Genomic DNA, 27,035 nt, shown 5'->3' with positions numbered 1-27,035 from the left:
AAGTAGCTCATGCATATCACCTGGCATCAAAGCAGTTCATGACCTTTGTAGACTGCCTTTCAGGGATACCTCCCTTATGCTTATTTTCTTATAATTATCACCTTGCTACAAAGCCATATTAGATTATTGAGATCATATGGGAATAATTGTTACCTTTACAAACATGATGTTACATATAAAATAGAAAGTAGTGTATTGAAGTATATACTGTGAAAATTGCAACTCGAGTTTAGTCATGAATTTAAGTAACTTAAACTATGAAGAGTGTTGAGGCGCAGGAATGTGTGTAGATTGAATACTGTTAAATTGTGTAAGATGCAGTCAAATATTTTAATGCAATCAGGGACTATTACTGGGGTCTCAAGTGAAAAGGAGAGCTTGCTGAACTAACTTACACATCAGTTGACATCCTACAGCTGCCAGATGTTTTTTAAAATTTGTTTTACCTTGTTATTAAACTATACTAATAGCTTTATGAGACTGCTTTCTGAAAGGTTGCATTTGGAGTCTGAAACCATCCGACTTAATTAGGACAAGTGGAAAACTGTAATTTTTTTCTCTTCCCCTCCCTCCATCCCCCCATATTTCCTGCTTGAGGAAAGAAAGTTGTCTTTCATTATTTTTAAGGTTTCTACACTGAAGCTTCATAGTGTGGCTATGATGTCTGTATTACAAAATCAAGCACAGTTAAAACTTGATGATAACAGTTTATTATACATCACTGTATGTTTTAGACCTCTAATACTGCTTGTGAGCAGCCTGTAAGTGGCAGCAGCGAGCATACTACAAGATACACTAGCCACTATTTCTGGGTTAAAAGAAGACGCTTCAATCATTTTTCCCTTCTCCCCTCCACTCTCCAACACTGTCTGAGCTCTGCAGTAGATGATGAGAGAAATACCACAGGCTAATCACAAAACAGCTATGTTTACAAGAAGACATGTTACAAAAGGACAGGGGAGGACAAAGACAATTTCTTTTTAAATATTAAGAATAGTGGATAAATAAGAGTGTGTTGTTTCCCGCCTGTAACTTCCTTTAACTCTCTTGTGCAGGTGGCGTAGGCAAATAATTTCCTCAACAGGATTGTGTCGGTTTGGCAGTAGGATCGACTGTTGCTGGGGCTGGGCCCGTCAGTCATGGGGGCAGTGCCAACGTGAGTATCATTGCTGCTGGGGCTTTTAGGCACTTTTGTAGAAGGGGCTTATACGCACCTATTTCATGGCTTTCACATATTCATATACACTCGTATACTGCAAGGCTTAAGACTTAAATAGGGCTTTTGCACTGCAAGTCTGACATTTAAAAGGATGCTGTCAGGTTAAAAATCTGATTCAATTTAAAGCACAATCTACACAATAGCACTGTAGAAGTTGAAGCATAAAAATTACCTTTTTATGTTATTGGTGTTCGTTTAGGCAGTGAAAACAGACCAGTCATTTTTTTTTTTTTTTTGCTTCTAATTGATTTTCTTTTCTCCTCAGATGGTCTAACAAAGAACTGTAAGTGTGGGCTCACAAATAGTGCAGCATTATATTGGTCCTGCAGTGAAGGAATGTTTATATCCTAGAGGAAAAAAATACATAGGTATTTTAAGCAGCCACTTCATGGCAACAAACCTGTTGGTGTTCAGTTAAAATCTTCCTTCAAAGCTCAAACTGTGCATCTAGTCTGACAGCATCCTTTTAATAGGTCATAAATATAAAAAGATACGTGGATTTCTCTGAATTTCTCATATTATTACAGAATCCTTGCCATAGCTGTTGGATAATCAAATAAATAAGACATCATCATTTAACTACTTTTTCATAGCATTATATGAGCTATTTAGAAATGCTAATTTTTCAGGGTATGATAAGAGATCTCAGTCCATTACATTTCTGGCCCTTGATCCTGAAAACGGTTAGTGGCATGATTAACAAGGACAGGTACAAATCATTCCTGGAAATATTTTTGCAGGGTTGGATCTAAAAGCATTGAAAATTTAGCATTTTGATCCAGATACAAAGGTTTTCAAAACCTATCTAAATTTCTGTAATGTGCAAGGAGAGCTGATAATGAACATTGTTAGCAGCTCGGTTTGCAGTGCAGTGAACATAAGGCAGCAGGTGGAAGTAGCATAAAAAGTCCCAACATAGTCTTTTAGCAAAGGTTTTGTTCAAATCTGTAAATGACAATGAGTGCCCCCTCTACTGTGAGACCGTTGAAGACTAGTTAATTGGTAACAAAAGGTGACTAATTTAAAAGTATGACAGGTACTGTTGGAATATAACAAAATATATGGCAACAATGGAACAAAACTCTATTTAGCATCTATATGAGCACCAGTCACTTGGATTTTAGCAGTTAGCGAAGTAGTGACGTAGTAAAAAAATGAGGAAAGGGATCGTTTCACAAGAATTGCAACCAATGTGCATCCTTCATATAAACTTCAGAGAGAGAATGTTTAATGGCAAATTACAAAGATAATAGAGAAAGCATAAGAATTTTAACTATTCTAAAATAATATTTAGTTTTCCCGATTTGCTTTCCTCAGTCAGGTTTTCTCCTTGAGCTGTGACAATGAAGTCAGCTCACTAGTAATTTGGACTGAGGACAATCTTCATTCAAGATTATCCTTTAGTTCTTCAGCTGTCTCAATTCTGTCTGATGTGTATATATATTTGTTTCAGAAGGTGAATAGCCCAAAGGGAGGCTGACACAAAAAATAGTAAAAAAGTGAAAAAGGAAAGTGATTTTTTTGTCCAGTAGTAAAAGTGGCAGCAAGTTTAATACTTTCAGTTTTCTTTACAGTTGGCTTAAAAATGCCCTTAAAATTTTGAGACTGAAATGTGATCTTTGTTTTGAGACTTAGTGTTGCTATCAGAGAGTAACTACTAGTTATAACACAGGAGGGGAAAACATCCCTCATTCTTTCTCTTGGCAGCACTGAAGATACCACAGAAAGATTTCTCCCCCTCTCTGCTGCAGTCTCTACTCCCTTTTAGTATTTCTGTTCCATATTTTATTATTATGGTTGTTTGCTGAATATGGCCCCAAGATGCAATTATTCATTTCTAATGGAAAATAGAAGAGTATGCCATGTCTTTAAATCTTAAAGACTATTTCTTGTTATTTAGTCACAGCAGCTGTTGGCTCATAAGCTGGCCTTGAAAGTCTGACCTAGTAACATAGATATCAGATAGTTTTCAAAATCAGGATGTTCAGGCATGCAATCAAGTCTAAAATTATTCTGATTTCTTTTTAAAAAATGTCTAGTAACTATGAATGTGGTTTTACTTATTACTTTACTATGGTATATTATTCTCTTTGTGGGTGTGTATTTAAGTCTACTATGACATCTCCATAGAACAGCAGGCAAATGCCCACTTCTCAAATAGTTTTTCTCAATCTGTTTTGAATGCTTGTGTAATTTTTCCCTATATTACTAATTTTAATAGGGCTATTGATTGCCTTGCTTCCAATATGGATCAAGGTGACATTTTTCTTAAATTCAAAGCAGTCAGCTAATCCAAGTTGCCCTGATGAAAAATGAAACGGAATCAAAAGAGAGAAATGATCTTTTACATATACATTTGAAGACCCATTGGAAAAATGATTATCTTATTACTGTTATGCTTTCTTGTTCATGTACATGTTCTTGTACACAGGGTAGCTGTATTAATCAAGTTAAAATTGTGTTTTTGAGTGAAGGGAGTTCATAAAAACAAGAAAGAAGCAAGGATTCCCTGAGTGAGAATGCGTGGAGTCTATTTTTTGTAAGATGCAGCACAAACTCTACTTGACAAAATGGCAGCTCCCATAGAGACTGTAAAAAATCCTTTCTTTCTTGCCTGCCATATTTCTTTTAAAAAAATTAACTGAGCTGGGAGTGATGTTGTAGCTCTGATGTTTCAGGAAATATGCCAGAGGCAAGGTTTAGGGAAGTAGATGTAGACAAGCTTTTGACTGTAGAGCATTCTTCCTCATGCACTGCATTTGAAAGCTTATCCAAATCTGTTTCAACCATGCAGTTGATCCAGTAAAAGCTGCCACGCACAAAAATACTTAACTCCAAGATAATTTTTGTAACTTCTTCACTCACAACTTAATTTTTCAAACACGCTCCAAGATGAACTCAGTGCTCAGAGGCCATATAACTAGGGTCAGGTTTTGAGACGAGTACAGCTCTTATTTAAGTATCAAAATAAGATTTTCAAAACTTCTTGGCACCCAGCAAGAGTCTCAGGACCAGATTTTCAAACGATTCTCATCAGAAAGATGCCGAGCTCTTTTGAAATGCTGGCAAATCATTTTGGTACTGAGCGGGAGAATGAGAGAGAGAGAGAGAGAGGTGTGGGAGAAATCTGGCTTTGAATCTGGGTGTTGAGCCCTTTAGAAAATTCCAGCCTGTTTCATGGTGGGAGGTTAAACTAAATGAAAGCAAATCATTCTGGTACTGGCAGCTAAATTGCAAACCTGCCGTTAACGATCCCCTTTAGGGAGGTAGTTTTTCAATATGAGAGATTAGGCTGGCACAGGAAGAGGCATTCCTGGCCTCACTGGGAACCTTGAGTGTTTACTGTATAGAGAGAAACGATTGAAAAGCTTCCAAAAATGCAAGTGTGCAAATGATTCTCCCACTCCCACTCTCGTCAAAGGTGAAACTCCCAGTGAGAATGGAATCTGGCCTGGCCTTGGCAATGGCCAGCCACAATATGTGCAGGTCTTCCTCCACTAACCGTGTCTTATCTTTGCTATTTCTCGTCATGCTTTACTGGAACTAATTTTAATTTGCAATGTCATAAATGCCACCTGTGCCATTTCAGCTGTGTATAATAGTAAAAAAATAACTTGTCTCCCATTAGCAAGGAGATGTAGACCTATGATTATACTCCCAAACCTCCCTTTCAAAACTGGCTAATATTTTTGGGGACGTTATCCAAATAGAAATAATTCAGAGGGCTCTAAAGCATCTTGGATGTTTCCCCTGAGGTTTCATAAGCAGCACTTTATGAACACCAAGACCAAATTCACGCGAGACAGCTAAAGCAGGAATAAGGCTCTGGTGTAAAGCCAGGTTTCCAAGAGTGCTGAATAACTGCAGCTCCAGATGAGTCCATTGGGATCTGGGGCTGCTCAGCACACTGCAAATCCAGCCATGTCTATTTAACAACCTAATTAAGATTTAGTAATACTCTCTTTGCACCATAACCATATGATATAGTGGAAGATCAAACAGTGTTTCTGGAATTCATGGTTTGGTACGTCGATTTGAGTTCTAGATTAAACCTAACATACAAAACTAACTTGGAAACAACTGAATTTGTTAAAGGCAATATAATTTCTAATTAGTAGTTTTCACTAGGTCAAGCACTGCTAACAGTAACAGCACTCGTACATTATGGGTACTGAGGCTCTAAACCTGCAAACTGCTCTGCACAGGTAGGCCTTGCATTTGCAGAGTCCCATTGATTTCAGTGGACCTCTGTCGCTGTGTACACACAGGATTGGTCCGTGCTGAATAAACTGCAGTACTGGGGCCCTGGTTTGGTTTTCAGATCACTTAAAAGTTGCTAAAATTGCCAAACTGAAATAATTCTGTACATTTCCAATCTTGCAACCTTTATTTATGTGACATTCATGCAGCAGTCTTAGCCCATATGGTGAGCCACATGAAATATTCCTTTCTTTGAGGAAGCCCGTAAGTATTATCGTATTTGTTACAAGTGCAATATATGGATGCTTGAAAATATGCAGCTGTTTTGGGTTTTTACACAATACTTACTGCTGTGGTGTCCGAGTGCTGCACAGAACTGAAGCCCAGAAAAAAAATGTTTTCTCTCACTCTCCTTCTCCAGAGCAGTCCGTGACTTTTTATGTGAAGTATTTTGTTTAGAGCAAGGATGTTCACAAAAAAAGTAAAGTAGTGTAAAGGAAACCCTATATGTGCATAATACTTTGTGTTCCTGTTGGGAAGGCAACCACCTCTGGAACTCTGAACTTTTTGTTTCATCTAAAGCCACCTCAAGGGTTTTAAGCATTAAGGTAGGGATGGGAAAGATTGGGAGGCTGGGGGGAGCAAATACTGTCTCAGTCTCCTAACACACCTATGTCTGTATGCACATATGCATGCCCCTTCCACCTAGAAAGGCTCCTGGAAAGCTAATGAAGCATAAACACAGCATGAACTGTTTAGCCCCCACTTCTGGAATGGTAAATGGCTGGATAGAGGGAGATTGCAAAGGCTGCAACAGCTAGGGAGAACCCTTCATAGTTAGTGGACTGGAGAGGCAGCAAGTCCCAATGGTCTTTAGCTCTTCTTGGTCCTAGGATAAGGCCTGCTCCTTTGTTGGAATTTTTCTGGGAATGCTGTCTTGAGGTAGTTTTTTTCTTGCTCGGACTGATTTCCCTATATATTTTGTAGGAGAGGGAAACTTAGGCCTTTGCTTCTTTATGCCTCTGTTAGGCTTGATGTCTCTGAGAATTGGCCAAGCTCCATTGACATCAATGGGACTATGCTCATTTACTGCAGCCAAGGTTTTGTCCTGTTATTATTAAAAATCAGCAATGCTGTGTTTTAGCCAGTTATATGACATGCATACAATGCATGCATTTGTTACTTGATTCTGAAGACCGTTATACTGGGGTTGGCAAAGCAGACAGCGAAGTGTTTTCATGCATAGTCTTATAATATGGATGATATGGCCAGTAAGACTCTGTTTATTTTTCAGCATGAGAGAAACAGTTCTGTTTCTACCATCTAATAATGCAGTGTCATTGGTTTTGAGGCATTTTAGTTTCTATTAATCCCTCTCAGCTCTAAGCAGGGTTCCTCATTGTGGTGAGGTATTATTTCTTTGATCTGTTAGCCTTTTAGACAGAATTATTCATTTCTACATTGCTAGATTTAAATTGCAAACATTTCTGTAATTCTTTTGGTGGCCAGTGAAGATGATTTCCATCTTATCCAAGCTTTACCTTTTTGTGGACTTTTCTGCATGCTGATATATAAGCTTATTTATGTAGGTAATCTACCCTAAGCATATCAGTATCTGTTTTATTGATGTGTAAGCTGTGATATAACAGCTGGGATACAGGGCCAGATCCAAATGAATTTTTTAGGTCCCTAAACAAAACTTGGATGAAGTTTAGGCACCTAAGTATCAAAAAGCAATCCAGATTGACATGCGGGCCAGAAGGTACAAAACCACCAGGGCCCATAGATCCATTCATTCAGCACTTCCATTTTGTCTTGAAAAGGTCCAGGGCATCTCAGCTTAGGTTGTTATACATACACAAAAACAATCCAGGTTGGCCACCTGGACAGCTAAATCCTACCAAAGTGCTCTTGTGATCCAGATAGGTCCTGGAAGTCGTATCCATCTAAATCTCTGATTCCTTAGGTGGCTAAGAGCCCTCTTTGCCACTGTTTGACATTGCCAGCATGCATACATTTCATTGCAAAAGGAAGAGGAGGAGGAAGAGGAGGTGAAAGCTACTATGGCTCCATAGTCCAGTGGTTAGAGCATGCACTCAAAAATGCGAAACCTGGGTTCTAAGTCTTCCGCTGTCTGAGAGGAGTCAAATCCACATCTCCCAGGTTGTTAGCTATTCTGAGTGTGGGTCCCCTTTCCTCCTGGACCAACTGACAGGCAAGCGTGCAAGACTCCTTGCATCAGAAGAAGAGAGTGCAAGACAAAAGTATGACTTGGAAGTGAGGAGGACCTTCCTATGGGATTGGGGAGTCCTGGGTTCTGGTTTTTACTTCCAGAACTGTTTATGCATTTTATATTAGGCAGCCACTAGTTTAAAAAGGAAGTAAGCTGGACAGCAGGAATTAGAATCCATGTCAACATGGCATCTGCTGTCTGACCGCATGAATCTTGCATTCTTTGCCATTCAGTGGTCCAAGCTTCAACAGGAGAGAGGGAAGAGGGAGCCTCTCCTCCCTTCACAAAGGCCAGTAGCCCACATCATACAAAAAAAGCGAGGGTCCTCTCTTGGGACCTGGAGGTTTGAACTGTTGAGACCGAAGAGGGCTTAGAACTGCCTCCTTGGGTGAATTCTCTAACCCGGTGATTCTCAACCAGGATAAGACAGCACCCTGGGGTGCCTTGAGACCCTTTTAAATGTGTCCTGGGGTGCCGCGAAATATTCTCTCTGTTAGGTGTGCAAAAAAATTAATCCAGAGATTCCAAATAGGAATCTATAGTGTCAAAAACTTCCTGACCTTTTGTTGTTTTTCTGAGTTCTTTGCAACAGGAGGATTACACTATTATTTTTCCGCAGCCAAAAATGAATGAAAGCTAAGAGCTGACATTTTCTGAGGAGTGCCTTGAGTCTAACAAGATTGAGAACCACTTGAATTTTGGGGAAAAGATGGGCGTGCTGTACTTCATGCTGATGCCAGTGCCTTGAGCAGGGAGGTGAACTCTGGGTACCCTGGAAGTTGAGATGACAAAGGCATGTGTAATGTTCAGCTCTGAGTCAGGTGACTTAGCTTGATCAGGAACAGGAGTTCAGGGACACCTCTGGGCCTCTCATTTCCTATTGACCAACTGTAGGAACCTCCTTGTTCAGCAGCTAGGTATTCTGGATCATCTTATTCACTGAATAGGGATCCTAGGCACCTAACTTTTCTGATATGAACCAGTCTCTTGGGGCAAGGAGCCTATATTTTAATGACATTGTGACACATAATGGAGGTGCCTATAAAGTCGATCTGGATCTGGTCCTTCAACATTTTAAGTAAGTAAGTTTTTTTTGAGAATAAAAGATTTTAAAGTATAGATAAAAATGCGACTGTATTTTTAAAGAACAGCCATAATGTAGCTATGGAAAAAGAACGTTCATTCTGAATGCAATTTGGACAACTCCTTTGCTAGGGACAGTGGCAAGGGCAAACCTTTTTGTAACCTATTGTCAAGTATGTGCAGACGGGAAGGTTGGATCCCCAGCTGCTGTAAGTTGTTGTAGTTCTACTGCCAGATCCTCTCTTGTCATTAATTGGTATAGCTCCTTGAAATCAGTGGAGCTCAACTGATTTACTCCCTCTGACGATTTGGCCATTTGTGTTCATATAATTAATATCATTAGACAGAAAGACAGATATGACATATAGGAGGTGTTTAACTGAAACAGAATCCTCCTGCAGATTTTTTTTTTTAAAGAAAATCTATTACCATCAACATCCAGCAATGTAGCTCTTCTCAGACATTAAGGAAATCTATCTGGTATTTCCTGAAAAGCCTTTATGGAGAAGAATGAGTCATAACCTATTCTAATCATCTTTCCCTAACAAGGTATAAGAGCAGCTTCCACAGAAAGCGTAACCACTAGACGTCAGTGTGCTAATTTCCTTCCATCTTTCACTGAAGCCATTGCGATTACAGGTTAATGTTACAGCACCAGGGCAGTCAAGGAATTAAACAGTTCAATATTCACTGCATTAGTGAAAAAGGATTAGTTTAAAAAAATCACTGCACAAACCAGTGTTGGTAATGTATAATTAAAAACATTTAAAACCTGACATGTTACCTTTTACTAGGTTTAGATAAATATATATTATCAAAGGGGTTTTTTAGATGACATATTTAGCAGGGTGTGGGGCTTGCATAAGCATACCTGGAGGATGCTATAAATGCAGCTGTAACCAATTGCTTTGCTGGAGGTTTTGCATGCTACTGTCTTTCACAACATCTGTGAAGAAGCTGTATGGTAGGTGCTGCTGCTCCTGTCATTCTAAGATAAAATAATATGAGATAAAATGTGTTTCTACACCAGTAACAAAACCAGGGGTTTATACTCTCATTGCTAGTTGAGAGGTGTTTTGTGTAGCTCTCATCAATGCTGGTGAGAGTTACCCATATAAATCTCACATATGGATGAGAGAATTGGCCTCAACTTGTTTAAAATTCCTTTCTTGGACATAATAATACTTTAAATGGAAATGCAGTTCTGTATAGTCAAACATACACCACTTAGAACTAAAAATAAATCCATAATTTGTGTCGCTTATGAGCCTTTGAAATACAGGCTTGAGGGATATTGCCCTACTTATAGAGACACCATCACATTCACAAGGAGCTTGACCATTAACTGTAATGGCTGCAGAATTGGGGCCTAATTTAATACGTTAGATTTGCTAAGCACCTTGTATTTATAAGCCCCATACCTACTTTTTGTAGAGTGACACATATATTTGCACATTTTTAAATATTCTGGAAGGAACAGATACTTATATAGAACTGCATAACTGTTTTCATGTTGCTTTGCAAGACAATCATGAGGTGTTGTTATTTTTATTCAATTATTTTTTCAGCTTGTAAGCATGTTTTCATATAAAATGTTGTAAGTGATGTTGAAGAAACAGTATCCTTCTCCTTTCACATTACACCCAAGGATTTTGTAATCTAGCCTTTCCCAAAAGATGCATTTATAATGTATTTAGAATTTTCCTTTGTAGCATTTGAACAGACAGCCTCTGGATTCTCAGAGTCTGTCTCAAAGCTCCTTGAAGTCAATAGGAAGCCTTTCTTTGACTTCACTGGGCTTTGAAACAAGTCCTTAAGGACTACTTCCTTTCTAATTTTACACTGATTTATATCAGTGCTAGTGAAGTTATCCTGAGTCTCATAAACTTTCATATCATGTTAAGAGTAGAAAACCAAGAAAGGAGAGCTTCAGTCATCAAAGCAAAATCATCTAGCAAAATAATCTGAGCTATTTAATCTTTTATTTTATTGGCAAACATATTTTTTTTAATTTCGGCATACAACTTGGATCTCGTGTTTGCATCCTGATTAGCTGTGGTTGGTTATTGGGCTTAATATGGTAGTACAAGTAGATAAGATGTGCAATCATTAGTTGTAGATTAGATGTTACCCAAAATTCATATGCTGTAAAAATGGTCAACATCTTTATTTGTCACAGATGGTCAGATGCTTAAAATACATATAATTTTAATTATATAAAAGTTAGCATCCAGATGCTAACTCTATGTTAGCTATGTGAAAGAAGCAGGATTAAAAAATAAATCTACATGAATTCATTTATATTTATGGGAACGGATACTGCTTCTTTAAGAAAACTTCCAAGTTGATGAAACCTGTAATAGTGTAGCTTACAACTGGATGAAGGGGCTATTCTACATTTCTAGTTTTAATTTACGGACTGATTGAATAAGAATAGCATAACATCATTATGTTCAGTCACTCTTATACCTCAGACTGTATTTCTTAACTTTCCTAATTAAATAATGACATAAGCTATTTCCATTTCTAAATGTGTCCCAGATTTTTTTTTTTATTTCAGAAAAACTCTGAATGTTGAATGTGTGTATGTCTCCGGGAATGTAACAAGTTCCTAAAATCCCAAGCCAAGTCCATCCTCCTTACAGGACAAAAAAAGCTGGAATTTCTTTTTTGGACATTTGTTTTGCAGCTTTCTACGTCTTAAGGCAGAGAATAGCCAGGCTGAGGTGCCAGCTCAAAGGTTAGCTGAACATATTTCTTGAAATAATTTTGCCAAGCCTATGACTTGGAGGCATGGCCTCTAAATTGTAAATTCACACAAGAATTACACAAACTTTAAAAGGAGGTGTTCATGTATTAACATGGGGGGTGGCTGGGATGAAATTTGTGGACCTGTGCTAGTCTTAAATACAAATCTAATGGTGGATATAAGTTTGGCATTCAAATAATCATGTGCTCTTCATCTTTCCAGGCTTTAAGCAATGTTTTTCCTGTCTGACAATCTTACACACTTTCAATACCACACTTAAAAGCTGAGGAATCCAAGGGGTTTGATTCTGTTCTCAGTTTCATCACTGAATTAAGAATAATTTAATGGAGATTAGTGGGTGTTACATTGATGAAGATGAGATCAGAATTTTGTCCAAATTTTCTAGAGCTACCAAGTATGATTATATTTGAAGTAACCTGCTTTAACAGTCATAATTTTATATTCGGTGATTATTTGATCTATAAGGTGATTCAACCAACCACATCTCAAAAACAGACATTTGAGATGGGAAAGAGACTTTTCTTAAGATACTGTATTGCCATGAAGCGACTTAAAGCCACTTAATATCTAAAGCTGAAGATTTACCAAAAAAAAAAAAGCTCTTCCTTTTTTTCCAGGGAAAAATTCCAATGTTGTTTGTTCATTTTGGGATAGCATGTACACTCGCACTTAAATCATTCTATTAAGTTTTTAAGTTCCATTGATTCCAGTTAGGATTTAGAAATGTGTTTAGACTTCAGAGATATCAAAAATATGGCCTGTGGGGCTGCTAGAGGGGAAGTGGCTTCATTAACTTTCGTGGTTTCCTGATGCTACTTGCCCTGCCTAAGATCCCTGTAGTTTGGATCCTATTCTCAAGGAGCCCTGTGGTCCAGATCTGGCCCAGAAGGGGCAAACAAGTTTGACACCCCAGGTTTAGGGTTATGCACATGTGCTTTGCTGAAAAGGGAGGCATTCCTGAACTGGGGTCTAAATAGGTATGCACATTTTAGAGCCCCATCCCACAATAGTTATTGCCAAACGTAGAGCTCCCCACTAATAGTCCTTTTGTTTGCTGTTTATTAACTTGATGCACAATTACCAAATTTGTAAGTGCAAACTGAGTAGGTGGATAATGGACTCTATTTGATTTGCAGATGCAGTGCATGTATATGCAAGATTATGGGCCCCTTAAAAATGTGTGTACTTTAATGTTGTCAGAGGGTATCAATAATGCTATATGTAAGTGTAAATGGTGTTTGAAATAAGAATCAGCCTTTAGATGATAGCATTATATAAAATAATGAAATCTTTGCTGCTTCAGATGATCACTGAAGCTAAATTATTGCAAGTGAAGCTGGTATAAGGTGTTTGACAGCATCTTTAAAACATTATGCAGGTAGGAATGTTTTGCATATCAAGCTGTCTCTGAATTAACGTCCAGTTGTCACAATAAAGATTTCTGAAAAATGTATATAAAATTTTTAAGTCTGTGTTTCTAACCCTATTGTTCAGCAAATAACATTATACAATAACATTGCTTTTTACACACCATTCTGTAACATGTATGCTTGTAACTGTATATTGAAAGTGTATTTCTTGATAGGACATGGGTTTTTATCAACTAATAATCACTGGGTGCATCTACATCTTTACTGTGGAGTTGACTAATTAGCTTCACAATAAAATGTCACCATCTACATGTGCAGTGCTGTTAGGACAGAGTAAATTAACTAATTCTGCCATAGGATGGTACTGCCAGATACTAGTACTAGGCTATGGTGGAGTTTTTTACTCTGCAGCAATGCGCACGTAGAAGCTGATGGGGCCGGCTGAGGCACAAAGGTACTTCTGTGCAGGGGCTGCCTGCTGGCTAGTCCTACACCGAAGCACTGGTCTGCCCCAGCCAGATTCTCCTCAGCACATTGAGCTGAGTCAGAGCAGCCCTGGGCTGGCTGACCCTTGGGGCCCCCTGCCAGCTGGGGCTCTTGCAACCTGGCTCAACATGCTGCAGTCCTGGTGCATGTGTAAACAACGCAACTGGGAGCAAGAAACTCTGGTGCAAACTACTCTAAAGTTTATTCAGTTGCATTAATTTCCCATGTGGACATACCCATTGGACACGTTTACATGTGTGGGGGACTCTGCAGTTCTTAATTAAGTGTTTAACCAGATACTAAATGACTGTGCAGTAACCAGCATTAACGCACAGTCCCATCGCCACATGGTTACTTTTAGATTCTACTGTGCAGTAGTGTCACTGTCACGGTTCGTGCCGGGCAACACTACAGCACTATAGAAATGAGCAATGGCGCAGTAGTGTCTTGTGTAGACATGCCCACTGTGTACTAAGTTAAGCATTTCATCTACCTTTGGGCAATAATACAAAGTTGAAGTTTTGTATAGGCGCATTTCATAAGGTAGATAAAATCGCAGAGGTTAGCTAGGTGAACATTTCTGTGAATAAAGCAAATAGTTAAAATTGTATTGAATTTGTGAAAATAATGTGTTGTTATTTGCCCCTGTAGCTGTACTAGGGAGGAGATAGAGGTGCCATGACCAGGTGCCAGGGAGTACAAATTGGTAGTTTATAGAGAAAGGAGTAGGAGTTGTTAACCAAAAGGAACAGCAAATTTGGCCCAGGGTAACAGGGAAGAACCTGTTTCAGCTAACAGGATTTATATGGGAACATACTCGTTTACCCAGTGTGTGTGTCTGGATAAAGAAGTCCGGCATTACAGGACATAGGGAATAGGCCCATACAGAGAGCCAGAAGCATGGAGAATTCTGTAGAACAGTGAATCTCAACCAGGGTGTTAGGGCACTCAGAGGTTTCGCAAGATCCTCTGAAGGGTGCCACGAGGTATGAAGAGATAAACCAGGTGTAATGAAGTAAGCAGATAAGTGCAGGCTCAGGTTAAATCCCTGCCTTGCCTTTTCCCCCATCACCGCTGCTGTCCCCACCTGCAGGGAAGTAAGCACTGTAATAAATCATGTTTTGAAATGGGTTACTCAGTTCACAAGATTTGTGGAGGGGTGCTTTGAGTCTATTAAGACAGAGGTTCCCAACCAGCAGGCTGTGGTCTGGTACTGGGCCATGAAGAGTTGGCTGCTGGGTCATGGCACAAGCTATAACCACTGTGAGCAGCAATTCTGTGCCTGGGCCATGCCCGCACCATGCTGATTGACTGGACGAGAATGGCTTTGCTTGGCCAATGACTGTGACTTGAGCTTTTGAAATTGGATCGTGGTAACTGTGGCTAGTCATAGATTCATAGATTGTTAGGGGGTGGAAGGAAATAGATCATTGGGTCCAGTTCCCCTGCACTAGGCAGGAAAAGACAACTGGTGTCAGCTGACCCCAGTGAGGTGACTGTCCAGTCTCCTTTTGAAGATTCCCAGGGTAGGTGACTGCACCACCTCTGGAGGGAGTTTATTCCACAGTCTGGACACCCTGACTGTGAAATTCCAGTTTTTCCTGAATTGAGCCTGAAGCAGCCTTCCAGGAGTTTGTATCCATTGCTCCTGGTCTTCCCTAGGGGTGCCTGGGTGATCAGGTGTTCACCGAGTTCTTGATGTACTCCCCTGATGTAGCAGTAAGCTGCTACCAAGTCCCCCCTCAGTCTTCTCTTCTGTAGGCTGAAGAGGCCTAAGTCCCTCAGCCTCTCCTCATATGGCTTGTCTTGCAAGTCCCTGATTATATGGGTGGCTCTTCTCTGGACCCTCTCAAGTTTTTCCATGTCCTTGATGAAGTGCGGCACCCAGAACTGGACACAGCACTCCAGCTGCGGTCTCACTAGTGTGGAGTACAGTGGGAGTATCACTTCCTTAGTTTTGCATGAGATGCAACAGTTAATGCATGCCAGGTTGTTGTTTGCCCTGCTGGCCATAGCATTGCACTGCCGGCTCATGTTCATGCAATGGTCGGTCACTACCTTTAGGTACTTCTCAGCTGTGGAGCGAGTCAAATTGTCGCCACTGAGCCTGTAGGTATGTTGGGGATTGTTTGCTTCCCACTTCTGAGTGGTGAACTTCATCTGGTTCCGATTCACCGAACTCTCCAGCCTGTCCAGGTCTACCTGTATCTTCTGGCATGACCACGGTCCCCTATAACTTGGTGTTGTCCGCAAACTTAGCCAGCGAGCTTTTCATCCCCACATCCAAATCATTGATATATATGTTGAAAAGCACCAGTCCAAGCATGGACCCCCTGAGGGACATCACTGGCCACTTGCCAGGACGACACAGGTCCGTTCATGAGAACTCTCTGGGTCCTACCATGCAGCCAGTTTTCCACCCACTGAACTGTTGAGCAGGTAAGCCCACAATCTTCCAATTTTTCCACAGGATATCGTGGGATACTAGATCAAAAGCCTTTTGGAAGTCTAGGTGTATAATGTCAACCTTCTCTCCTGTGTCCAGGTGGCGAGAGACCTGTTTGTAGAAGATGAGATTGGTAAGACAAGACCTACCCATGATTAATCCATGCTGGCTGTCATTCAGAACCTTACCCTCAATGAGCGTATCGCACATAGATTCTTTAATGAGTTTTTCCAGGATTTTCTGATTGGCCTGTAGTTGCCTGGGTCCTCCTTCCCCTTCTTGAAGATGGGCACAATGTTGGCCCTCTTCCAATCCTTAGGGATCTCTCCTGTGTGCCACGATTTCTGAAAGAGCTTTGCCAGGGGTTCTGCGATGACCTCATCCAGCTCCATCAGGACTCCCACGTGGAGTCCATCTGGTCCTGCTGACTTATAAATGTCTAGCTTTTCTAGTTGGTTGTGTACCAGCTCAGCATCCACAGTGGGAAGGCTATCATTTCTACCATGCCCCTGTGGTTTTTATCTCACTTGTCTTTCCCCTTGGTCCAGTGAAATACGGAAGGAAAGTGGGCATTCAGGAGTTCAGTTTTTTCCTGAGTGTCCATTACCAGCTGTCCTGAGGTGTTAAGCAGGGGTCCCATGCTTCCATTTATTTTCTTCTGCTCCCTGCATACCCAAAGAAATACTTCTTGTTGTTCTGGACTCCCTTGGCTAACTTAAACTCAGTCACCACCTTAGCTTTCCTAATCAATTCCCTATAAGTACGGACCACTGTTGTATAGTCCTCCTTGAGGACTGTCCCTAGCTTCCACTGTGTGTACTCCTCTTTTTTCTTTTTCAAGAGGACTACAATGTCTCTATTGAGCCAGGAGGGCTTGCCAGCCCTTCTGCTACCTTTCCTCTTCATGGGAATGGTTTTCTTCTGTGCTTCAAGGATCGTGTCCTTGAGGAATGACTACTCTTTGTGCACCCCATTTGCTTTCCATCCCTGGTCCCACATCACCTCCCCTACTAATGCCCTGAGCCTGTTGAAGTCCACATTTTTGAAGTCCAGGACTTCAGTCCTGCTAGTTGATTTGTCAGCCTTGTGGCAGACAATGAACCTGATGAGCTCATGGTCGCTGTCACTCAAGCTACCCTCAGTGTTCAAGCCACACAATCAGATCATCTCCTTTGGCCAAGACCAAGTCTAAGAGAGGGTTATCTCTGGTTGGCCCTTGCACTTCCTGGGTCAGAAAGAGCTCCTTAATTACAGTTAAGAAGCTACATGACCAATCTGACCTAACTGAATGTTCCTCCCAATATATGTCCAGGTAATTGAAGTTACCTATCACAACCAAGTCCCTTGCACACACGGCCTCTGTGAGTTCTTGAGAGAACTCCAGATCAAGCTCCTTCCCTTGGTTTGGTGTCCTGTAGTAAACGCCCACAGTTAGGTCTCTCTCACCTTGCTCCCCATTTGAAGCTTGACTCAGAGGGGTTCAAACTGCTTATCTTTGGAGCAAATGTCAGCCTCCAGAGACGTGTACTGTTCTGTCACATAGAGAGCTACCCCTCCGCTTTTTCTCCCTGCTCCGTCGCTTCTGTGCATGGTGTAGCCCTATATGGCTACAGTCCAATCATGTGAGGAGTCCCACCAAGTTTCCATGATCCCTACCAGGTAATATTGCTCACTAGGGAGCAGGAGGGATAGCTCTTCCTGCTTGTTCCCCATGCTCCTGGCATTGGTGTACAGAGAGCTGAGGCCCCCAGCTGACACCCTCGATTTCCTGAGATACTGTGGGAGAACTGTTTGGTTAGCATTTTCAAAAACAGTTATCTCAGTGTCCCATGTAGGAGCTTTTCTGTGTGCCAGTCACCAGGTATGCTCCACTTGGAGTTTCCCCGACCCCAGCAAAGTCAGTTTAAAGCCCTGTCCAGTAGATCAGCCATCCTGGCTGAGAACAGGGACTTACCTTTCTACGTGAGGTGGGTGTCGTCTTGTCCCAGGAGTCCTCTGTCCCTGAAGTGTGTGCTGTGGTTGAAGAAACCGAAGCCCTCATGGTAGCACCATTGTTGGTTGCGTCTGCTTATTTCTTTCATACAGTCTTCCCTCTTGGGTCTGTGGCCTGCAACAGGGAGCATGGAAGAAAAAACTATTTGAGCCCCCAGTCCCTGTAGCCCAGCTCCCAGAGCCTTCCATATCAAATGTAACAGCTAAGAGATGATCAAGCAAACTTCAATGGATTGGTTTTTTTGGAAATAGTGCTTCTCTGAAAAAGGGGCAATGAAATTCTGAATGACAGAGAGGAGAACTGCCTCCGATCCTTGCACCCCGCCATCCCCATGTAAAATTTAAATTTAAAAATGTAAATTAGATTGTTTCTATACCTGGTCCACCAAAATTCTTTGAGTGAGTTTGCCTGTCCACAGTATAACAAAGGTTGGGAATCACTGTATTAAGGAGTGCCATGAGTCTGAAAAGGTTGCAAACCATTGTTATAGAGGAGCTAAAAAATAGGAAGAAGCTTTGGTTCTGTATTCTGAAGTGAACAGGCATCCAGGAAGGATTTCTGAGTCTGAGTAACATGTTACCTTCTGACAGGTGCATGAGTTAGCAGCTGCATTTGGTTAAACTGAATTTTGAAGAGCTGGGATTTAGACCATAAATGAGGGATTTAAATTACGAAGAGAGGATGAAAGCAGAGCAATTTTGGCAGATGATTAAAACAGTTTGTTTCAGATACAGGTAGTCTTAGAAATGTTTCCAAACTTGGAAGGAGGAAAACAAGTGAGCTCAAGTTCATGCTGAATGCTTAAATTCTAAAGGCTAAGGCACATTTGGGATTTGAGTTGTGAAGGCAGAAACAGCAGATGGAGGTTTGCATGAGGACATGCTCATCAATGGAATGTATTCTAGATGGAATACGTGAACAACTTCATATGTAAGATGACAAGAGCAGAAGTGACAAATGGGGCAAAACAGGGAAGAGGAATATACATTTGTGTATACTCTGTAGAGAAGAGATACTCAAGGATAAATTAAGGTAGATGATAGCTAGACATTTTGGAGAAACAGCTAACAATTGCACAGAAGGCGACACTTTTGCACAGGGGTGGGGAATTATTTTGGGTGGAGGGCCACTTAATGAGGTTTGGTGAGCTTTCAAGGGCCACGTGGGTAGCCCCACCTCTTGAGAATTGTCCTGCCCCCTGATTGCCCTCTTGGGACTGCAAGTGCCACCCCTAACCCTGACCTCTGCCACCAGAAGTCCCTCCCCTTGTCCCCCCAGAAATACTCCTTTGGGGGGGGCAGGTTACCATCTTAGAACCAGAAAAAAAAGCAAATCATACACTAAAAGTCAAATACCTACTATAACATATTTTAATTTTATTACCAAAAAATAGTTTTGTCATCATTTGCGTGATTTGTTTGTATATAGAAGCGATTGCGTAATAACTCAAAATAGATTCTTAGTCTTGTCTATTGTATGGTAATGTGTGATTGGAGGTATTTGTATGGTGGGGTGTGTGTGTGTTGGCTGTGTGTATGCTGGAGTGTACGTATGTGAGGGGGTGTGGCTGTGAGTGTGGGAGGCATAGGATATGTTGTTGTATACATGGGGAGTTGTGGGGTAGTGTGGGTGTGTGGCATTTGTGGGCTGTGAGGGAGAGTGGGGGGGTTGGGGGACCCCCTCACCTCCCTTAGTGTAGGAGCAGCAGGTGGGGGTGCTCGTGCCTGGTGCAGATGCTGGTGCCCAGCAGCACATGGCTCCAGCTGACGCTGCACACCACAGCAAAGAGTTCAGCCTGGCCAGGCCACCTCCATTGCTAGTGCTCCCCACCATGCATGCACTTGTGAGCCCCTGCACTTGTGAACCACTGGAGAGAAGCTCCATGCACTGGAGCTGGCTGCCTGCACCTCTCCCTGCTGCACAGGTCCCGGAGTCTGCTGGAAGTGGAGGGGAGCCCTGGTCCCTGCTTCTTTGCAGACTCCCAGGACCTCCATGGCAGGGAGCGGTGCAGGCAGCCAGCTCCAGTGTGGAGCTTTCCTCCTGTGGCGTGCAAGCACAGGGGCTGCCTGTACGTGGTGAGGAGTGCCAGTGATGGAGATGGCTTGGCCAGGCTGTGCTGCTTGCCACAATGTGCAGCACTGGCCAGAGTCCCATGCCACTGGGCACCAGCACCCCTTCCTGCTGCTGCTGCTGCCACTGCCTGCTGGGGAAGTGCACAGCAAGAGAAGTGTGTGGGGGGGGCTCCCACTTCCCCTCACCCTCCCTCACACCCATGCTCTGCCCACCTGAGTTCCACACTGCTGCCTCCCCCCTGGGTGCGGGCTCTATGTGCTGCCAGCTCCAGCCCCATGCTATGTGCTCCTGCCCAGCTGCAGCTCCTGCCACTTCCCCTGTCCCCACCACTTCACTACTTGCTGCCCAGAGCAAGTGGGATGCTGGGGGAAGGCAAGCAAGCCCCCCAGTGGCTGCAACAGCAGCCGTGCCCAGTGCCTCGCTCTCACCCTCGTGGGTGAAAGGGCTGGGCTGGGTACAATTAGTTGGTGGGCACCGCAAGCCAAATGAAAGTGCCTGGTGGGCCAGATCCAGCCCACAGTCTGTATTTTCCCTGCCCCTGCTTTAGCAGAACGTTCCAGAATTTTCACTGCCAGTCAGAAAGTAAGAAGAGCAAGTACCTAGAATAAACCCTGTGTTCCTGTCCAACAAACCTTGCCAAGTGATTAATCATTATGTTATTAGGGTCCAAAAGGCTGTGTGCAGTGAGAAAGACAGTAACAACTGAGTTCAGACCAGACCAGATTGTTGACATTTAAGATGCATCATTTATTAGTCAAGAGGAAGTTTCATGAATTATATTTGAAAAAAAAGTTTTCTTATAACAAAATAAGTGAGCAAGCGAAACATGAAGATCTATGTGTGCTATTTATTGCTTGACTTTTTAGAAGTAGTAGTTTACAATATTTTAAAATAGATATTCTTGCCTTTCTGGACAAACACATGTTGAAAATGCTCAAGGTAAGGGTGACAGCTCAAAAGATCTGTCCCATGAGGTCCTGGGCATTCCCTGCGTGGGAATTAAGTAATATCACCAGCACCACCTCGGCTCTGGATTAATATTAAAAAACTCCACCATTCATCTTATTTTTACCAGTTGAATTTAGTGGAGAACTAAAGGGTGTGTACACGTGTACTAAGTCGACTTGCAATAATACGAGTTAACTAAGTTGACTTAAGCCATATTGAAGTGTGCACACACACGCAGCTCCTTGATATGATGGAAGCCATCTTGTGAGCTAAGGTAGCTTAACTAATGCTACTCAAAATAATACACCTCAAAGGTATATTAACTTGTGCCGCATTTAAGTCGACTCTGCTGCACATAGTAATGTATGCTCTGACAGTTAAGTTGACTTTAGAAATTTAAGTCGGCTAACTGTCAGAAAATTAATATGTGGTGCACCCCCAGAAATGGGAATGTGTTTACTTGGGTACACTGCTACTTGTCCCCAGGGAATGCCCATGCCACATGTGCTCTAGTGTGTGGCACATTACCCTGAGTGGGGTAGGGGAGGCTGGGGCCAGCAACTGTGCTGGCACCAGCAACCTTACCTGGGGTCTTCCAGGAGCTGCAGCCATGGTAATCCTTCTTCAGAGAGCCTGGCTGGCAAGGAGAGTACAGCTCTGGCTGGCCAGTTTCCAGTTTTGGGCAGCATGCAGTGTCACCACCTGCACTGCCCTGCTTTTTTTAGGTCTGGGTTTTTTTGATGCTGGGATCTCCCAGGGTCAGCCCTCCCCCCTGTACTGCAAAGCAGCAGCATGGGGAATGCCTACATGTGCAACATCTGGCACCACAGATCGGTCTGTGGCAGCACATACCACATGTCAGCATTCATCTGGATGCGCCTATAGTGACCATTTGATAGCTAATAAATTACTATGGTTTTCTTGTTCCAGTGCACATTTGGAGTGAATCTTGTTCTGGAGGGTCCCTAAAATAGGGTAGGCATATGATTGAGTAAAAGATTCAGTGAAGGCCGTTTGCAGCTTTTCTAATGTAAATCACAAAGTCCATGGGGAATAATAGGCTCCCTATATTCTCCACCGCAATCTTCAGACGTGAAAATAAGTAGTTCTGTTAACGTGATTGCCTAAAGGGCATGTAATACCAAAAGTTATTACTTACATTTAAATTGCTTCTTTATTGGAAATGAAGGACTGGCGTTCTGCAGATGATTCAGAATTTTGTTTTTCATGTGTGGTATTCCCTTGTTAGAATTACAATATGCTCAGCTGTTTGGGAAGACTAGATTAGATATTTAGATGCTTGTCAAGAATAGGTGTTATAAGGTCTGGGTCCTCTTCGACCTGGCATCCTTCTAGTAGGTGATGTCAGACTGGGGAACACTGCTACTCCCTTACTCAGCTGCCTGTCGATGTCAAATTCTTTCCCCCTTGAGTTTAGTTCTTCTTTTATGCTCATCTGCCATGACTTTGATCTTATGCAAGTTAGGAAGTTGATCCCAATGGGGCAACTAGACTCAGGTCTGCTGGGGGGGGGGAGTTATCTTTGTGGGGCTCCACCTCCCCTCCATCCCACCCTTACCTCATCCAGTACACTCCACAGCACTCAGCACCAGGGACACATCCACTTCCTTCTGGAGCACGGGTACTGGTCACCCCAGCAGGGCTATTAAATATTATTTCAACGTTCAACTAGCTTCTGTAACATCACTTTTCACTAGTTCAGAACATGATCGCCATCACTCAGTATATAGGTGTCCTTTCATCTATCAATTCTAACTATCTGTTATATGAGTATTCTTTTCTCTGTGCAGTTATTTTGACAGTCTTGTCACCTTGAGAATCAATTAAGCAGACATATGATGTCCTCAGAAGGAATTCCCCCTCTGTTCTTCTATCAATTCTCTTGTCAATAAGTCTGAGAGGGACTAAAACAAAAATAAATGCCTTTAAGCTTACTCATGCCCCCAGGGAAAAAAAAAAGAATCCCCTTGATGGCTCCACTGAAATAATCCTGGAAATAATAGAAAAATGAATTGTGGGAGTAAAATGCCCACTTACAGTTGGTTTGTGACCACTTGCCTTTTTGAGCTTCCCTCTTCTCTAGGCACTCTGGTCACAGTGTTCCAGTGATGGTCCATGGCTCAGTGGGTGGTCCTTCAACCACTGTGACCGATTGTCACAGACATTCTCTGCTGAGAGGTCCAGCCAGAGAGACTTTCAGCATTTTCCCTCCTGGGATGCTGCTCACTGTCCCCTGGTTGCCCCTTGCTGAGGCTGGAGGTAGTGTCCTGGATCAGCCCACCGGCAATGGAGAGAGAGCAGTGGCTCTGGAAGCATCCCATGGAGCTCTGTTTGTTGTGGGCATTCCTCACTTCATCTGAGGTAAGTTTTAAACGGGTCACTCATGAGTTTTCTCTGCCCCCAGAGCCTCTCCATCCACAAATGCTACACTTTTAATGAAAGGGACTAGGCAATGGCTGTTACTCATGTTGAAAAAAAAGTCTCCTTTTCAGAATATGTATCTCCCCTAGAAGCTAGTTTAATGTGACTGAAAAAATGACTAGCTTGCATAAGTCTACCATATAATATCATGTACATTTTTATTGCTCAGGTGCTTTGTGAAATCACTGTGAAAACCTGTTGACATTTAGCTGAGAAAACCTAGGACAGCTGAATCAGTCTATTTTGCAATGTAAATGAACCCTTCACTAACTGATTAACAGTATAACTGAAAATAGTCACAACAGCTACTACCCCTTTTAACTTGGCAGAAGATTAATATAATCCTGCTTAAAAACATCTTATTTAGAAACCCTGAAGAAATTCTTTACTCTAAAGATTTCCCCAGTATTTTTTGTTGAGAATAAATACAATATTACTGGTTGTATTATAATTAGGATAAAAGTTATTTTACACTCCTTGGGCCCATCTACATGACACAAGTTAATGTGTGTTACCCTAAGTTAAGGCAGGTTATGGGTGTGTGTCTACGTGTGTCTCATAAACTTAGGCTCATCATAAGTTAACTTAGGTTAATTCAGGCTAAGGCTTAACTTAGCTTAGGCTAACCTGTAATGCATGTTAACTTAGGCTAATCATGACTAAATTTAATACCTACAAATACAGGTATCAAATTTAGGCGCAATTAGTTAATGCACATTAACGCATGTGTAGTGCCTAGCCACTAGGGAGACCACTGGGCCTAAGTGGAGGCCCAGGAGCCGCTCCAGCAGCAGGGGGATGCCAATGGATAGTCCATGGATAACATCCTCCTGGCTTTGGAGGCCATGTCTATGTCCCCCACTGCCTGGCCTCTGCCCATGGCCCCACAGGACCCCTGGGTTCTGCCTTCCGCACTGCAGCAGGCCCACACCTGGCCCTGGGAGAAGGTCCTTGGGCACCTCCTGCCCACCAGAACCCCTGGCTCAGCCCCCATCCCAGGCCTGCTGCCACCTGCCTGGGCCTGGACCTGCCTCTCTCCCCTGCACCACATGGCTGAAAATCTGCTCATGCATGAGGCTGCCACCCACTGGGGTCACTGCGGCCCCTGGACCTGCAGGAGAACATCCAGGGGCTGGGGTGCTGGGCACCTGCCCGGGGACTCTTCCCCCTAGGCCCCCCTGCAGCTCCCACTCTGGGCTTGAAGACCCAAAATATTGTAAATAGTTTTCCCCTTGTGTATAATTTCCCACGTGTAAGCAGGTTTTTTATTTTTGAAGGGTGGTGGAGGGGCTCTGTTGGTTGAGGGGGAGGGGGTTCTATTTGTTGCGGGGGGGAGGGATGGGGTTGGGTATTGTGAGGATAATAAAATGTTTTTGTTTCAACCACATGCGTGTCCTGAAAGTAGTGCTGGAGGTGGGCAGGAGGTAGGGAGTGTGTGCGCAGTGGGGCAGGCAGGCTGGAGCAGCGACTGCAGGAAGAGGGGGTCACACAGCTGGTGCCCTGGCCACCACTGGTTGGTGCACACCTGTCCTGGGGCCTGGGCCAGGGGGGACGAGGGGGGATGGGACTGCTGGGGCCAGCAGAAGCAAGGGGCACTGGTGGTTGCTGGCAGGGGCCTGGATGAAGCAGTGGGGCTCAGGGCATTGCTGGCAGGAATAAGGGAGGGACCTGGAGCAGCCCTAGCATGGGGAGGCACGGTGGGCAAAGAGGGAGCTGGTGTGTGCTGCCCCGGCGCTGGGCACATGATTCCTGGGAGAAGGGGTTGTCCACGGATCAGAGTTTCCAAGATGGCTGCCAAGTCCTGGCAGCTGGGTCTGGCTTCAACATGGCTGCCAATTGCTGACACATGGCAGCACTGGAGGGACTTGGGACTAACTTTAGTTCCAAGCTGGAATTTGGGACTAGCTGTAGTCCCAAGTCATTGTATGAGTAGACACCTGCCAAAAATTGCTTAATGCACATTAGCTTAAAGCACATTAAATTTAGGCATGCTTATTTGCAGGTGTAGATGCATCCCTTCTGTCAGTAAAGTAAAATTTAGAGCTCTAAAATAGGCTATTTGCAGAGTCAATAAATCTGCAAGAATGACTATGATGATAAGCCTAAAAGACAGATAGTTAAAGTTTCTTTCTGAATGTATGGAAGTATTATATAATTGCTTGGTCTTTTAAATATACTTTATACTTTGTGAGGATATCAGTTTCAGAATTGATATGAAATGATTTTTGGAAAAAATGATCATAACAGCTACAAAGTATCAATACGTATAGGTATGGACAGTCAGCCTGTTGTATGAATGTTTTATGGATAAAACAATTTGTAACAAGATTTTAAAAAATGTTTTTCATTCCATTGGACAAACTTGCAGGTTCTTAGCCTTGGAAATTCATTTTCTCCTCAGACACTAACTGCAAAAACCTGTTTTTTCCCCCTTGTTTAAGGGAGGTATGTGTTTGGAAGGGTTGGGACAAGGTAGAACTCCGAGGACAGGGCATGGGTCTGATTAATGTCAGTCATAACTATGTTATATTTGAACTGATCTAGGAGAACTGAGAGGTCTCTTTGTTTTGATGTATTTTTTAAATTGTCAGGGCACCCATAGCATTCAGTGAAAAATCTTGTATTTTACTTGCTGTACATCCTTGCAAATAAATAAAATACATGAGCTGAACATATCGTCACATGTGAGTAAGCATAGCTGGAACTCTACATATTGCACTACACAGGGTGACATGCATTTAAATTACTTGCACAAAATAAACAAGTCCACTTTTCTTTTAGTTATGGGAGATCATTGAAATAACTAGCCATGTTTATTTTCAAAAACATTTGCTGAAAATTAGACTCATAACTCCATGTTTAGGCTAAGCTCCTACAAGTGATCCTACGCAGACAGAACTCTGTATACACACAGACTTCTTTGAAGTCAGTGGGGTGCAAGTGTCAGATTTAACTGAAGGTGGCCTGATCCTTAATAGTTCTGAGCACTCAAGGAATTGCTGTAAAAATATGTGGAAACACTTTCACTGAGTTCAGTGTGAGCTGACCACATACAGTATAGTATATAGTGCTTCTTGAATAGGAAGCAATATACAGTGCATGCATAATGTAGCTGGGCTACAGCTGCTTAGAGACTGAATCTGCTTCGAGTCTGAATCTGAAATTTTACTTTTATGAGTTTAATTCTCAATCCTAATATTGTATTGAATTTCAATTGTCATGCATAACAACATGTGGCTTAAAACATATTAAACGTGCCCTAATGAACAGATTTCTTTATTAATAGTGTTAATGTCAAGTACAGACTCCCAAACGCCTGTTTCACATATGAAGTGACACTTTATTGCAGCATAGGTTTTGCCATGAGAGCATTGATTGTGGTTTGCTAATTGTTTAAAAGCATGCTTGATTTAATGATAGAACCTGCATTCCATGTTTGATATCTGAAATTTACCTTGCAAATAAATACTTCAGAAGTTATTTTCAGTTAAGTGTAAAAAGACAGGCTATTCCTTTCCTTTCCTATGTTAATATGATTTCACTGTGACCATGTTACATGCAAAGTCAGATTTGCTTGTTTGACCAACACAATTAAAGCAAGCAACCCCATAAATGCAGCATCCTCAGTATTATATGAGAAATACACAAGAAACAAAGGATTTTTGGGTGATATATTTTATTGGGTTAACTGTATAGTTTTGAGAGATGTTAGACAAACTTTTGAGTACAAAGGACCTTCTTGCTTTGTGCCCAAAAGCTTGTCTAACATCTT

General features: G+C 42.2%; 1 protein-coding gene across 1 annotated transcript in view; it reads left to right on the top strand.

The window, feature by feature from the left end:
- Positions 1 to 1,038: 1,038 nt before the first annotated feature.
- NPNT (nephronectin) overlaps positions 1,039 to 27,035 on the top strand; it is a gene marked incomplete at its 5' end in the record, with an annotated part of 77,718 nt that continues 51,721 nt past the window's right edge. Inside the window, 2 exons of the mRNA XM_019534146.1 lie at positions 1,039 to 1,156; positions 11,425 to 11,475. Coding sequence (XP_019389691.1) covers positions 1,039 to 1,156; positions 11,425 to 11,475 — 169 coding nt within the window. The remainder of the gene's footprint in view (positions 1,157 to 11,424; positions 11,476 to 27,035) is intronic.

Source organism: Crocodylus porosus, unplaced genomic scaffold (assembly GCF_001723895.1).
Source record: "Crocodylus porosus isolate Cpor-Errol unplaced genomic scaffold, CroPor_comp1, whole genome shotgun sequence".
Lineage (NCBI taxonomy): Eukaryota > Metazoa > Chordata > Crocodylia > Crocodylidae > Crocodylus > Crocodylus porosus.
The sequence above is the reverse complement of the archived record's forward strand: the minus strand, read 5'-3'. Positions and strand labels throughout refer to the sequence as shown.